General features: G+C 40.0%; 2 protein-coding genes across 2 annotated transcripts; both read left to right on the forward strand.

The window, feature by feature from the left end:
* Positions 1 to 12,736: 12,736 nt before the first annotated feature.
* Positions 12,737 to 13,657, forward strand: LOC104117470 (uncharacterized). The gene is made up of 2 exons (XM_009628532.1): positions 12,737 to 13,254; positions 13,375 to 13,657. Exons 1-2 carry the CDS (start codon positions 12,737 to 12,739, stop codon positions 13,655 to 13,657), a joined length of 801 nt encoding a protein of 266 aa, XP_009626827.1.
* An 828-nt stretch (positions 13,658 to 14,485) lies between these two features.
* Positions 14,486 to 16,607, forward strand: LOC138906014 (uncharacterized). The gene is made up of 4 exons (XM_070194532.1): positions 14,486 to 14,823; positions 15,013 to 15,211; positions 15,364 to 15,533; positions 16,595 to 16,607. Exons 1-4 carry the CDS (start codon positions 14,486 to 14,488, stop codon positions 16,605 to 16,607), a joined length of 720 nt encoding a protein of 239 aa, XP_070050633.1.
* The last annotated feature ends 248 nt before the right edge of the window (positions 16,608 to 16,855 follow it).

Raw genomic sequence — 16,855 nt, forward strand, 5'->3', positions numbered from 1 at the left:
CATAAACTAGGTGTAATAATCAATATCTAACAACAAAAGTGATTAAACTTCACTTACCTGTTCAATTGTAGCAAAAACCCTCTCAATAATCACCCTTAGCCGAGCTCCACAAGTGAAAAATGAGAAAAATGACCAAAACCCTCATTTTAACCTTCTGCCCAGCGATTCTCGCACCTACAACTGCCTAAGTCAAACCTGCGATGCCGCTTTGCGGTCAAAACTCCGCTTATGCGGAAATCACTTAAGTTCCTGTCCTTGCGCACCTGCGGTACCCTTACCGCATGTGTGGGACCGCTTCTGCGGTCCTTACTCCGTACATCCGGATTCCCAGGCCTACACCCTATCTCGCTTCTACGCTCACCTGATTGCGTCTGCGGTCTCACATATGCAGAATATTCCTTGCACCTGCGCTCTTCCCGTTTCTAGTCAAACTCCGCTCCTGCGGACCCTCATTCGCAAAAGTGCATCCGCTTATGCGGACACATCTCTGCATCTGCGACCACCCCCTGCCAAGCCAACCTTGCATCTACACACAAGGGGCCACTTTTGCGGCTCCGCACCTGCGACTAAAACTTCGCAGGTGCAATTGCACCAGACCTAAAATCATCAGCATTTTGCCCAAGTCCAAACATAATTCGACGACCATCTGAAACACCCTCGATGCCCTCAGGACCCTATCCAAATACACCAACTATTCCTAAAACACGTTATGAACTTACTCGAAGCCTCAAATCACATCAAACAACAACAAAACCATGAATCGCACCACAATTCAAGCCTAATGAAGTAATGATATTCCAACTTCTAAAACTAATGCCGAACCATATCAAATCAACTCCGAATGACCTCAAATTTTACACACTAGTCCCAAATGACACAACACACCTATTCCAACTCCCAAAACCATAATCCAAACCCGATATCAACAAATTCAACTCTGGGTCAAACCTATAACCTTTCCAACTTTCGCCAAAAAGTCTCAAACCATCCAACGGACCTCCAAATCAACATCCGAACAAACGCCTTACTCCAAAATCACCATACGAAACTTTTGGGACCATCAAAACTCCATTCCGGAGTCGTCTACACAAAGGTCAAACTTCGATCAACTCTTCCAACTTAAGCCGTCAACCTTGGGATTGAGTGTTCCAATTCATTCTAACACTTCTCTGAAACCAATCCAACCATCATGGCAAGTCACATAATCCCAAATGAACATAGAAGAGGAGATAAATAGGAGAACAAGGCTACAATAGACGAAATAACCGGTTGGTCGTTATATTTCCCAAGTCTTAATCAAATCACAACCTCATATTTACTCAAACTCACTATAACATTTTATATTTTACAAATAATACTGCTTCAAATAGGAGGAAACATACATGTAGTTACCTAGAATTCTATTTTTGAGGGTCATGATGTATATTTAATTCTTCAAGTAGAACATGGTATTCGATGGCGCACCAGAAACCTTTCTGCTTTGATGCCTAAGATGACTGAAGGGGTTTTCCCTCTAATCCCTCTTCCCTATTTTCTATCTCACGCCACTTTGGACAAAATGGATTACGGCCATTAATTTCATCCCTTCGTTATATAAATATATCGGTTTTCCAATTTTTCTTGTGTTATTTGCTTTTTTTTCTTTAGCTAAAAACTTATATGCCCTTATTAATATATAGGGTATTACATTCTCCTCACTTTATGAAATTCGGTCCTTGAAGTTAAATTAAGTACATACATATAGATTGAAATAAGTGAGGATAGTTGACTCGCATAACATTTTCCACATCACAAGTAGCTTCTTCAACGGTATGATTTTTCCATCAAACAAACACAATTTCCTTTGACCGTAGCTTTCTTACTTGTCTGTCAACAATAGCCATCAGTTCTTCCTCTTAAGACAACTTCTCATCGAGCGGTATTGTTCGTGCTTCAAGCACCTGAGACGAGTCTGATATACATTTTCTTAGCATTGAGACATGAAACACTGGATGAATGAAAGATAACTTAGTAGGAAGTGCCAAATGATATGCCACAGCTCCCACTCGGTCAAGTATCTCATACGGTTCTATAAACCTCAGGCTCAACTTACCTCTTTTCCCAAACAGCATCACGCCTTTCATAGGAGAGACTCTTAGGAACACTCTATCCCCAATTGTGAATACTAAATCTCTTCTTCTAATATTTGCATAATACTTTTGTCTACTTTGAGTTGTGAGCGATCTATGCCTAATTAATTGGACCTTATTAATAGCTTCTTGTACGAAAGTTGGGTCCTAATAAGTTAGACTCACCCTCTTCAAACCATATACTTTCTACCATACAATGCTTTATACGGTGCCATCTGAATGCTGCACTGAAAACTATAATTATAGGCAAATTAAACTAAAGGTATATAAGTATCTCAACTGCCTCCAAACTCAAGAATGCAAGATCTCAATATATCCTCCAAGATATGTATAGTACATTCAGACTGCCCATCTGTTTGCTGATAAAATGCAATACTAAGGTCTACTCGTGTACCCAATGCCTCTTGGAAAGATTTCTAAAAATGTGAAGTGAACTGTGATCCTCTATCAGAGATGATGGATACTAGAACTCCATGGAGTCGAACAATTTCATTCATAAATATGTGTGCATATCTAACTCTACTATTGTTGTCTTTACTAGCAAGAAGTGTGCTGATTTTGTCAGTCAGTCTACAATTAGCCATACAGAGTCATAACCTCTAAGGGTACGAGGGAGTCCACTCATAAAGTCCATGGTAATTCTTTCCCAGTTTCACTCTAGAATCTCAAGTTGTTGTAGTAGTCATGCGGGTCGTTGATACTAAACCTTGACCTATTGAAAAGTTAAACAACTAGAAACAAAGTTAGCAACATCTTTCTTCATACCTTCTCACCAACAACATTGTTTCAATTCGCAGTACATTTTGTGGATCCCGGATGTATAGTGTATCTAGAATTGTGGGCTTCCTCAAGAATAGCGTGTTTCAACCCATCTACGTCTGTTACCCATAAGTGGTTACCTGGTCAAAGAACACTCTCACTGTCAACAACTGTATTCTTGCTTTTACTAGCTAAGGCCTCATCCCTGTATTTGCATAATTTCTCATCCTCATATTGGGTGACCTTAATGTGCTCGAATAATGAAGACTTAGCTTGAACACAAGACAACAATGCCTCTGAATTTTTGATACTAAAGCTGATACTTGTACCCTCTAGTCTATGCATATCTCAACCAAAGGTCTCTTTGCTAGTGTTATATGTGCCAAACTTCCCATAGACTTTCTGCTCAATGCATCAACCACCACATTGGCTTTTCCAGGATGATATAAAATAGAATTGTCATAGTTCTTAAGTAGTTCCAGCCACCGATGCCGTCGAAGATTCAGATCTCTATGCTGAAAAATATACTTCAAACACTTATGATCAGTATAGATCTCACAAGTTTCATCGTATAGGTAATGCCTCCAAATTCTTAAAGCAAATACTACTGCAACCATCTCCAAATCATGTGTAGGATAGTTCTGCTCGTGCTTTTTCAACTGTCTTGAATCATAAGCTATAATGCAACAATTTTGCATGAGAACACATCCTAATTCCACCCTCGAGGCATAAAAGAATACCGTAAATCCTCCAAAGCTCAATGGTAAGGCTAATATTGGTGCGGTTGTTGGACATATTTTGAGTTTTTGAAACCTCTGCTCACATCCCTCCGTCCACTAAAACTTTGCATTTTCTTGTGTTAGCTTAGCTAGTGGCACTGCTATTCTAGAGAAATCCAGCACAAAACACCTGTAATAGTCTGCTAAGCCTAAAAAACTACGAATCTCTGTAGGATAAGTAGGTATGGGCCATTTTTGCACAACTTCTGTCTTTATTGGATCTACTATAATTCTACCTTTGGATACCACATGCCCCATAAATGCGATTGAGTCTAGCCAAAATTCGCATTTTGAGAACTTAGCATAAAGCTGACAATGTCTGTAATACAGTTCTCAAATAATTCTCATGTTCTCCTGGCTATGAGAATATATCAGGACATAATCAATAAATACTATTATAAATCTATCTAAAAATAATTTGAATATCCTATTCATTAGATCCATGAATGTAACTGGAGCATTGGTCAGTCCAAATGACATCATGAAAAACTCATAATGTTCATACCGAGTTCTAAAAGCGGTCTTAGAAATGTCTTCCTTTTTTATTCTAAGCTGATGATAACCAGATGGAAGATCAATCTTTGAAAAGTGGGCAGCTCCTTGCAACTGATCAAACATGTCATTTATATGCGGCAAAGGATACTTATTGCATATCGTTACCTTGTTCAGTTATTTATAGTTAATGCAAATTCTTAGAGACTCGTCTTTCTTCTTTATGAATAACACTAGTGCACCCCATAGAGATACACTCAGTATAATAAAACCCTTATTTTACAAGTCCTGCAACTATTGCGTTAGCTCCCTCAACTCCACTGGTGCCATATGATATGGGGGTATCGATATTGGGTGTGTGTCAGGTGTCAAATCATTGCATTCACTCTCTCGTACTGAAGGAAGTTTGGGTAAATCCTTAGGAAATACATCAGAAAATTCAGTCACTGCTGGTACCTTTTCTAAACTAATTGTTGCCTGCCTTGTGTCCCTTACCATAGCTAAGATACCCAAACAAACCTTCTTCAGTAATCGTTGAGCTTTATAAAAGATATAACATTACCAATCTATGGAACCTGACCCCCTTGTAGGACAAAATTGGGTTCGTTCGGTACCTAAAACTTAACTATCTTTATAGGGCAATCGACGATAGCATAGCAAGAAGATAACCAATCCATGCCCATCGGTTAGTTTAAGTCAATCATATTACGTACAATTAGGTAAGCTAGAGTATATTTACCCTCAACTCGAATATGACAAGCACGATACACATATTCACCTAACAGAGACTCTCCAACAGGAGTAGCAACTAGAAAAGGATCATTTAGTATCTCAAGCTATCTATCGAACTTCAAAGTAAAGTACAAGGACACATAGGATTGAGTAGATCCCGGATCAATCAACGCAAGTGCATCAAATGAACATACATAAAGAATACATGTAACTACAATATTCGACGACTGTAGTGCGTGCAAAAACTCTTGCCTGACCTCTACCAGCATTCCTTTGTTCTTGATTCATAGTAGTATGATCCCCAACACCTCGGCATTTATTTTATGTACCAGCAGTACCTGAAGTATTAGGAGTAGTCTGAGTAGATGCAACTAACTGAATAGAAGCCTGGCTAAAATTCCTCGAAGACTGAAGGCAATCCCTCAAGTGATGTCCTAACTAGCCACACAAAAAGCACTCTCCAATCAGAGCACGGTATTGGCCCAAATGTGATTTGCCACAGGTGTGGAAGACTGGAATAATGGCATATATTTGCCCAGAACTACGATGTCCATATGATAATGATGGTTCCTTAGTACCCAGTCTGTAATGTGGTCTTGTATGCGGACTATGAAGACAAGTATGTACTTTATTGTTGTCCTTGATTTCCTTCTCTACGATTTACACTAAAACCACCACTTAAAGATCCCCCAATATTGGCCTTCTTACATAGACCACTGGCTTCACGCTTATCACGTCCCTTGTTTTTCAATCTTTCTGGAGAGATCGACTACACCAGAGTAGGACCAGGTCTTCATTTGTGGGACTACTGTAGTGTATATATGACCAACCAACCTATCAACAAACCTTTGAAATCGAGCTTCTTGGGTAGGTACTAAGTAAGGAGCATATCTAGCCAGATCATAAAACTTGGTGTTATATGTTGACATATCCATATCTGGAGTCTGAACCAATCTCTCAAAGTCTCTAGCATATTTTCCTCAGGCCGTCCGAAAGAAAATAATCCATGTTAGTGGTGTTGCTCCTGCTGGCCTTTCTAGCAATAAAGTTTCATACCATGTATTTGCCATGTCCTCTAGTTTGTATGTTGTAAGCTCCACAACCCTCTCACTATAACATCCTAGAACACATAATACCTTGAGTGTCCCATCCAAGAAACTTTGAGGATCTTCTAAATTATCAAAACCTGTGAATTTTGGTGATTTCAATTTTAGGAACTATTGCAGGGATACCTTCTTATTCCCGAAAGTCTTGTGTCTGTGCAGGTGCATATGTCTGTGAAGTAGCCCGAGGAGCTAAAATTCCACCCTGAGTAGGAACCAATGATTTCTAACACATTCAAGCACCTTACCGCTATGTCTGCAAGTAAGGTAACAGTAGGTACAACAATTGGCACTGGTTTTGGAGTGTCATGAACCACCTGTTCATTCACTTGGTCTAGCACAACAACTTGGGGTTAGCCCCCATTCATAACTTAATGATAAGAAGCTATAAGGATCCGATCAATTTATTTGAGCATTTACATTTCGTTCAGTGGTTTCCAGTCTTTAGTAGCTTCATATGAGGTATGATGACTTGCATGTATGATCAGTTTTGGTTTTTGAGAAGTTCAGGATTAATTTGAATGAATGATTTTCAATCTAGAAGTACTAAGTGGAAGAGTTGACCAAGTTTGATTTATACGTATTTTACCTTGTATCGATATATTACTGGCTCCATTAGGTCTAGATTGTGATTTTAGACTTGGGTATATGCCCGAATTTGTATTTGGATGTTTCTAGAAGATTTTGGCTCTAATTGGCGAAAGTTGACAATTTGAAGGTTTTGAAAGTTCATAGGCTTGATCAGGAGTTGACTTTGATGTTATCAAGTTCGTATTGTGGTTCCGAGAGTTAGAGTAGGTTCATTATGTCAATTGGAACTTGTGTGCAAAATTTGAGGTGGTTCCGGTTTATTTAGATGTGTTCGACCTAAGTTTGGAATTTGGAGATTTGAAATAAGTCATTAAGCTTGACATGCGGTACGGTTCATGGTTTTGATATTATATTGTCAGATTTTAGGCCTTGAGTAGGTCCGTGTTATGTTTTCGGACATGTTGGTATGTTTGAACGGGGTCCCGAGGGGCTCGGGTGAGTTTTGGGGTGGCTGTGGATCATTTTGAACCACTTTGAGTTAGCTGATGTTATGGTGTGCTATTTCTCTTTGCTATGTCATGTTCACCTAGAAGTTTTGGGGTCCCTAGTGTTTACTCATCGCATTCGCGATGAAGATGTCGCAATCACGCAGCTTTGTGGTCAAGCTGAGTGTTGGCTAATGCGTTCGCGTGGGTTGGGTTGCATTCTCGAAAGCATGGGAGGTGTGGGCCTCCACATTTGTGAGTGTGTAGTCGCATTCGCGATACACTATTTAAGGTGGAGGCAGTTATGCCTTCGTGATCGCAAGGGTACAATTGCGATTGAGTAGGGTACTGCTGGGCAATGCATAAAAGGTTCCATTTTTGGACTTTGAGCTCATTTTACCATATTTGAGATTGGGAGCTCGGATTGAGGCGATATTTGAGACAATTTTTACCACTTGGATTGGGATAAGTATTTTTGAATCGGATTTGATTATTTTACATGATTCCATCTTTGATTTTTTCTTTTGATTGATAAATCTAAAAGAGAAATTTGAGGTTTTTATCAAAAATGTCTCTAAAGTAAATAATTGGGTTTGGAACACCGATTCAGAGTCAGATTTGGATGAAACGAGTATGGATGGACTTATATCCGAATGGGTTGTCGGAATTTGTGGGTTTTGTCGGGTTCCAGGATGCGGGCCCGGGTTGACCTTTTGGTTGAATTTGAATATTTGATTAAATATTCGACCTTTATCGTTTGGGTTCGATTCCTATGGCACTATTTAATGTTTTTGAGTTGCTTTTGGCTAGTTTCAAGTCGTTCAGAGGTCGATTCGTACGGGATGGCACCATTAGATTATCAATTTGGCTTGTTTGAGGTAACTGATTTCCCTAGCTTTGGTTGAGGGAAGTTTTTCTACTATTTGATGTTGTTTGCTACATGCGGGGTGATGTATGTATGAGGTGACGAGCGTATATGCATGTGCCATGAGTTTTCATGCTCGGGGTAGATTCTATCTTACTTTATGCCTTATTTAGTTGTGTGTTTTATTTGATTCAATGTGTTATTAAATTAATCGGCTTTTTGAGTACTAGAAATCATGCTAGAGGAATGTTGAGGCTATCGGTACCTTATTTTGAACATGATGAACAAATCTTGAGACTTATGCTATAATTGCCTTGGGGATAGACACACGTAGGCTATGAATACACATCCGGCCTTATTCTTATAATATCCCTTCATTGAGATGTGTACATTGTATGATGCATGTGTGATCCTTGGAACGATTACTTGGGCTTGGTTGCTATACTTGATTTAACCATTATACTTTATCTGCACTTTTGTTGTTATCGTGTCATTGTGCACTTTTTCATGAGTTACGAGAACGAACCTCTTGATGATAATTTGTTATTTTGTATGTGGACATGTTGTGCGGATTGATTGTAGATGCATATGTGGCGACATAAGGGAGGCAATTCATTGTTATGAACATGCGGCGAGATAAGGGTGGTTTATGTGCATGCAGTGACATAAGGGAGACATTTCATTATGATGTTCATGCGCAGACATAAGGGTGGATATTTATGTGCATGCGGTGACATAAGAGATGCTTTCCATTGATTATGGGCATGCAGCGTCATAAGGATCGCATTGTGGAGATGTTATGTGATAGTCTGGAGGCGATTTCTATTGATTAAGTTTGTGGGTGGTACAAAAAAGGGGAATTATGGTTGTGCTTATGACTTCTTTAGACGAGTCATGCATTTTTTACATGATTTTTTGCGTTGCTTGTAACATGCTAATCTATTCTTCTGTTATTACTTGATGATTTGGTTGGCAAGATGGATTTATCTACGTGGAGTTGTTATCTCATATTCTTTGCGTTGTTGCTAGCATATCAGATCGATGAGGTGAGGAAATTGTCACTATGTATTACAATAATTTACTCTTGAAAAGTCCTCTTGAACGTATTATTTGGGAATTTGATATGGACTCGGATTAATTGTGGCACGAGGTCTTTGTCGTGTGGGTGTGACGTGTGTTGTTGCACAAGGTCTTTTCCATGCGAAGGTAAATGAAAAATGTGGGCACGAGATGCCATATGTGTTCGATTCTACTTGATGACTTGTTATTGAAGTTGGAATTTTACTTATATTGAATTGTTATCACTTGTTCCGTTGAGATTCTAGTTATTGTATTTCTGTTATACAACTTGTTGCCAGTTTCATATAATGCACATGTTATTTGACAAGTGAGTATATTTTGACTTAAAAACCTCGTCTCTACTTATCTGAGGTTAGTTTAGATACTTACTGAGTACATGGGGTCGGTTGTACTCATACTACACTTCTGCACCTTGCGTGCAGATTCTGGAGCTGAGTAGTTGTGAAAAGGGAACTTTGCATTGAGGCATACCCACGTGATGATTTCATGCTACTTGTTGTTCCTCGCAGCTTAGGATTTTAATTCTATTTATGTAATTTTCAAACAGATGTTGTATATAAATCATTTCACCAGCTTTGTATATCCACATCATAGTGGCCCGTGACTTGTACTACTAGTCCTCGGGATAGTTGTGTTAAATCCCATTGCAATTTTATTTACATATTGATGATTTCTATGTTTAATAGTAACTTGCACTTTTTGTCTAACCTAGTGGGCAAGTTAGGTTCCATCACGACATTGGTGGGATTTTGAGTCGTGACAAGTTGGTATCAGAGCTTTAGGTTCATAGGTTGTACGAGTCATGAGCAAGTGTCTAGTAGAGTCTTGCATATCGATATGATGATGTCCATACTTATCTTTAAGAGGCTAAATGGCATCTAGGAAACTTCCCATCTTTCATTCCTTATCATGTGATGTTGTTTCAGCTTGAAGCTTATACCTTTGATATCCGTCCATTCGCTCATACGTGATGTTGCGTATTGGGTATCAGATATACACCGATGGATTGTAACGCTATGGGTGGACTATGGGTTTTGTGGATGCTTAATTATTGTGTCGATGTGTTTTCCAGACTTAGATGCGGATGTGTGGGTAGAACTTTTAGTTGTTCATCTATGGGATGAAGCGGATTCTTATATCTGGGTGATGAGTACGGGCTCGAGAAGATTAATTGGTTACTTAGTTGTTGTGACTGTGGTAGGGTCATGGGGAGATGTTGATTTGAGGCTAGCCGGTGGGATTTGAGGATGTGTGATTCGTATGGGGCTTTTGTTCAGTGGAATGCATATACTACAATTTCGGGGGCTTGAGGAGGTTGGCTTGACTGTCGCCAGGGTGAGTATGCACTTGGTAGAATCCTTGGAGTGTTTTTAACTAGATTCAAATGCGTTTATGAAGTATTCAACTGATTAACAGTGCGAGACTGGGGCAGCTACGAAGGAAGGGTGTTATGTGTTATAGATGATGTGCTCTATGGCTTCGAGCCAAGTAGGGTAGTTTTCCATTAACGATCGGATTGCATGGTCACATATTATATTAGTTCTTGGAGTAGGATGTGCTTGCAGATCAGCTATGATTTGAGAAAAGGTCACATCAAGGATGCTTTAGAGCAAGGTGAATGACTTTCGAGAAGGTTCCAATGGGTTCCAGACTCATATGTGGTATTTGAGTATTTTCGGGTTTGCGTATGGTTAGGACTTGGGGCTTGCATTGGATGGTGCTGAGACTTGCAGTATTCTATATAATTATTGGTGATTCTATGTTGCGGTATCATAAGGTGAGAGGAACGGTTTCATATTCATTAGAGGGTCCTTCAGTGCATGCATTTTCATACTGAGGTACTCTAGCTCTTAGTAGTCTACGTGACTTGGTTGATTTAGAAGGATTTAGTTCTAATGTTTTGGTTATGAGAAATTGGGTTGCGAAGAGTTCTCGATGATGTCAACTATGGCATGGTGATGGTAGGCTAGAAACCCATGTTTTAGCCATAGTTTGCACTCTAACTATTGCATTTTACGTGTGTTTGAGCTTAAATGATAGTGAGTATTATGCCTTGCAGGAAGTGATTCCGAGTTAAAAAGTCAATTTGGAGCTAAATCGAACAAGTTGGAGCTTTGAGAAGTGGAAGAAACGATTTACTCTGAGAAAACAACATTGTCGTGCCGCACGGGGAACCGCATGGTGCGGCGCGGCTATGTAAAAGTGGCTACCTGTCACATTGAGCTCTCTGAATATCCTCACAAGCATGCCGCATGGCACGACGCGTCTGTACAAATTACTTAGATTTATTTCCTATTTTGTCTAGGAAAGAGTAGTTTCGTCCGAGCCCGTTCCTACATGGTATAAATACATCAAAAACATGATATTTAGAGGATTTTTGACCTACAAAAGATTTGAGAAGCCTTTTTGTTTTCCAGCAATTGCAAAAGGTATTGATTTATTTTAATTTGGAAAGGGTGTGATTGTAGCAAAAGTATTCTACTGAAAGGTTTTTCATCAGCATGTGTTTAATTATCTTGGTTTAATCAAGTTACTCGTTGTCTCTTCCATCTCTTTCCCCGGCGAACTCCTCGGCGACTCTCTTTATCCGGCAACATCCACCTTATTCTATACAGTACAGGGATTATTGTGTTCACTTAACAACAAATTTGGATCTTGCTAAAGAAATTATAATTACGGATAATTTGTTTTTCAAGACGGGATTCTTCCTTTGAGAACTCGGATTTTGAAGAGGATTTATAATCTTGATCTTCTTCTTGTTTGTCGTACCTGGAATTTTGACCTAGTGTACTTGGAAGATTTCTTCTTTTCTTGGAAGAAGATTTGGATAAAGTTTGATAAATAAAAGAAACTCTTCAGCCACCAACTCGAACTATATCCTGGAGATTCGAGTCACAATTTCGCTTTCCATTGATTGAGGATAGATTTTTTCTTTGTGTTGTGAGAATCGCTTTTTCTGCTGTGCAATTACCAGTGGCTTTCTATTTCATGTTCCATCAAGAAGATTCGGACATCTCCACTTTGACAGTACTCTTTTTTATTTGCGGTGAAATTCCGGTGAAATTGAAAAATTGCTGAAACTTTCCTACTCACGGGTTCGGGAGCAGCAGTATTCAACGGATTTGGAAGTGCGTCCGGACATCCCTGATTGTGATCCAGGTTCCATCTTTCTTGAATTGTATTTGCGCACATCTATTTACTATTGCCTTGGCGGTAATTTTGATTGGATTAATTGCTTTTTCTATCTTTTCTACTAGTGTTTTAAGCCTAAGGTTTCATATATTCATTTTAATTTTGTGTTTGCATAGGGGTAGTTTCGTAGATGTGGTAGTCACTCCTTTGAGTTGTTTTTAGCTCTCGGGTTCGTAGCTTAGAGTCCTTCATTCCCGTTATTGGTTCTTAGTGGTAGTGTTTACCTAATACCTTTTGCTTATAGTGGCGGTAGTGAATGATGTGAGAGTAAGGTCATGTCCTCGGGTGGGGCTGGGGTTAGGGTCCAGGGGTGGGAGGGGGTTAAGAAAGCCTCTAGGCTGAGAATTGGGTCTTGGAACATTGGGACGTTGATGGGAAAGTCTATAGAGTTAGGTAAGATTCTTCAGAAAAGGAAGATCAACATAGCGTGTGTTCAGGAGACTAGATGGAAGGGTACTAGGGCACGAGATGTAGACGGGTTTAAACTATGGTACTCAGGGAGCGCTGGGGGTAAGAATGGGGTAGGTATTTTAGTAGATAGGACCTCAGGGAGCTCGTGGTTGAGGTTAAGAGGGTAAATGATAGGTTGATGAGTATTAAGCTGGTAGTTGGTGGGTTTTCTGTAAACGTTACTAGTGCATACACTCCTCAGGTAGGTTTGGACCATGAGGTCAAGATGCAATTCTGGGAGGATTTGGACGAGATGGTGCATAGTATCCCGCACACAGAGAAGTTGTTCATTGGCAGAGATTTCAATGGTCATATTGGGGCTAGTGCTAGGGGTTATGATGATGTGCATGGCGGGTACGGTTTTGTGGATAGGAATGAGGGAGGTAATTCACTGTTGGATTTTTCTAGAGCTTGTGATTTGGTTATAACTAACTCGAGTTTTCCGAAGAGGGAAGAGCACCTGGTCACTTTCCGGAATTCAATAGGCAAGACTCAGATTGATTATATTCTCTGCAGGAAATGCGATAAAAGTCTTTGCACTGACTGCAAGGTCATCCCAAGTGAGCACCCCACGACTCTACATAGGCTGCTAGTTTTGGACCTGGAGATAAAGAGGAGTAGGAGGAAGAGGGCGGGGTGTAGGCAACCTAAGATCAAGTGAGGTAACATGACGAAGGGCAAAGCTTAGGAGTTAGGGGAGAAATTGTTGGCTATGAGGGCCTGGATGAGTAGGGGGGATACGTCTAGTATGTGGTTCACGACTGTGGATTGCATTAGGGTAGCTGCTAGAGAGGTCTTAGGGGTCACAAAGGGCTCTCCTGGGGGTCATATATGGGACTGGTGGTGGAATGGAGAGATTCAAGGTAAAGTGGAAGCTAAGAAAGCTGCTTATTTGAAGCTAGTAGAGAGTACAAATGAGGAGGAAAAAAGGACTTATCCGGAGTGTTACAGAAAAGCAAAGAACGCGGTGTTTGCTCATTTGTACGAGGAGCTTGAGGGCAAAGGTGGGGACAAAAGGTTGTACCAGTTGGCCAAGGTGAGGGATAGGAAAGCCCGCTAGTTAGACCAAGTCAAGTGTATGAAGGACGAGGATGGCAAAGTGTTGATTGATGAGGCACTCATTAGGAGAAGATGGCAAACATACTTCCATAAACTGTTGAATAAGGAGGGGGATAGACGCATTGTGCTGGATGAGTTGGAGCACTTCGAGAGTCGGCGGTATTTTGGGTATTGTAGGTGGATTACGGTAGAGGAGGTGGAAGGGGTGATGCGTAAGATGTGCAGGGGCAGAGCGACGGGGCCAGACGAAATCCTGGTGGAATTCTGGAAGAGCGCGGGGCGGGCAGGTTTGGAGTGGCTCACTAAGTTGTTTAATGTTATTTTTAAGACAAAGAAGATGCCGGAAGAATGTAGGTGGAGTACGATGCTTCCTCTTTACAAGAACAAGGGTGATATTCAAAATTGCAACAATTATAGAGGTATCAAGTTGTTGAGTCACACTATGAAGGTTTGGGAGAGGGTGGTGGAGGTCAGGGTGAGGAGATACGTGTCTATTTCCGAGAATCAGTTTGGACTCATGCCGGGGAGTTCGACTACGGAAGCGATTCATCTGGTAAGGATATTAGTGGAGCCGTACATGGAAATGAAGAAGGATTTGCATATGGTGTTTATTGACCTTGAGAAAGCATACGATAAAGTTCCGAGGGAGGTCTTGTGGAGGTGTTTGGAGGTTAGTGGTATTTTAGTAGCATACATTAGGGTGATTAAGGATATGTATGGTGATGCTAAGACTCTGGTAAGGACTGTGGGTGGTGACTCGGAGCATTTCCCTATGGTGATGGGGTAGCACCAGGGATCGACTCTTAGCCCATTTTTGTTTGCTTTGGCGATGGATGTACTGTCGCGTCACATCCAAGGGGAGGTGCCTTGGTGCATGCTATTTGTCGATGATATAGTGTTGATTGACGAGACGCGTAGCGGAATTAATGCGAGGTTGGAGGTTTGGAGAAAGACCTTGGAGTCTAAAGGTTTCAAACTGAGTAGAACCAAGACAGAATACTTGGAGTGCAAATTCAGTGATGGGACCCATGATGCAGACGTAGAGGTTAAGCTTGATGCTCAAGTTATCCCCAAGAGAGCAAGTTTTAAGTATCTCGGGTCTATTATCCAGGGTAACGGGGATATTGACAAAGATGTCGTGCATCGCATCAGAGCGGGATGGATGAAGTGGAGGCTCGCTTCCGGTGTTTTGTGTTACTAGAATGTACCGCTAAACCTTAAGGGTAAGTTTTATTGAGTGGTGGTTCGACCGGCTATGCTGTATGGAGCCGAGTGTTGGCCAATCAAGAACTCCCACGTGTAGAAGATAAAAGTAGCAGAGATGAGAATGTTGAGATAGATGTGTGGGTGTACCAGGAGAGATAGGATTAAGAATGAAGCTATCCGGGACAGAGTGGGAGTAGCCTCCGTGGAGGAAAAGATGCAGGAGTCGAGGCTGAGATGGTTCGGACATGCTAAGAGAAGAAGCATTGATGCTTCTGTCAAGAGGTGTGAGAGGTTGGCCATGGAGAGTTTGAGAAGAGGTAGAGGTAGGCCTAAGAAGTATTGGGGAGAGGTGATTAGGCAGGAGGTCGAAGGTGTGGAGGTCGAGGATTAAGGTAGAAGGTTAGTGGGTAGTTTATAGTTGTTCACCGATAGTCTTAGTAGCATGCATGTCTCTTCATATTCTTATATTTTTATTACGTTATCTGGTTTTGTTCGCCTCAGGTATTGTATTTTGCTGTTGCTATTATTGAGTACTACTTATCCTTTATCTCTCCCTTTTTCTTTTCTCTTCCATTTTTCTTCCTTCATTGCTTTCCTATTCTTCTTCTTGCCCTTCCTGAGCCGAGGGTCTATCAGAAACAGCCTCTCTACCTGCATTATGTAGGGATAAGGTCTGCGTACAGACTACCCTCCCCAGACCCCACCTGTTGGGATCAAACTGGGTTAGTTGTTGTTGTAAAATATTTGAGAAGCAATTAAGGCAAGAAGACACAAGAATTCATCAAGATTTCAACCAACGATCGATGCAATACGGGAGTTTGTATCGAATCATTAGCATTGATGTTTTCTATGTTTTTAAACCTTATTCAGATGACATTTTCCATTGCTATGGAGTAATTTCCATTAGGGTGTTGACAGATACAGTATTTTGATAACTTGATTAGGAATTCGATTCTTTATAATTGTTGGAATTAATTAATGGAGTTTAATTCGTATTGTGAAGTTATTTCTTATTTTGCTTAATTGATAGAGAAGCTTAATATTGAATTTCTTTACATCTTATGCTCTAGTTTAAATTAGTGATTCAAATAGGTAATCGAAAAAGCCTCTTGAATTGTTAATCGAACTAGAAAATAGGGAAATATTCGTGAGAAGTTACCCTTTAGATCATAACCATCATTTTATTCATTGCAATTGTTTACCGTGCTTCAATTGGATTAATTACTGAAGCTAACATTTAATCGAAAGAAGAACATTAACTTCAAGTGTAATCTAATTATTTGTTGAATTCGTGAGAATAAACAATATTATAGAGTGAACTAACTCAAGAATTGGATCCTGAGTCAACTATCTTGCACCTGTCTAGTCAATTACCCTTATTTCTCTCATTGATATTTCTTTGTTGCTCATCTGCTATCCTTTTTGATTGATTGTTAATTACTTAATTTTTAGTAGTTAATTGTAGTTGATAATCATTAAATCAAGTGTTAATTTTAAAGGATAGTAATCTACTGAAGATTATTCGAACATTGTTTAAATTCAATCCCTATGAAGACGATAATTAACTATAATATATTTGACTAGCGAGCAATAATTCTGTGTTGTGTTTTGCGCTCGTTAAATTTTGGCGCCGTTGCTGGGGATTGACAATCAAGTGTTTAAAATAGTGTTCAGTACTAATTCAGGAATCAATTTTATTTGATTGTATTCATGTTTTCTCACTTATGTGCAGGATACAAGTTTAACTTCTCTGGTGTATGAATCGATCTTTTTCAAAAGAAGTGATACCCTACAAACATGAGTTAGAAAAACACTTGCGACAATTGAGAAAAGAAAGAGAATTAACATAAAGTTTCTTAGGTCATATTTCGACTCAATATAAAATGGAAAACAAAAACATTGATGGAGTAGGCTTAGCAGCAAGAGAGGTAGCACAACATAGAGAAGAAGTTTCATGGATAGCAGCTGAGGTAGCCCTTAGATCTACTGAGGA

This window comes from Nicotiana tomentosiformis, chromosome 2 (genome assembly GCF_000390325.3).
Source record: "Nicotiana tomentosiformis chromosome 2, ASM39032v3, whole genome shotgun sequence".
In the NCBI taxonomy this organism is placed as follows: Eukaryota; Viridiplantae; Streptophyta; class Magnoliopsida; order Solanales; family Solanaceae; genus Nicotiana; species Nicotiana tomentosiformis.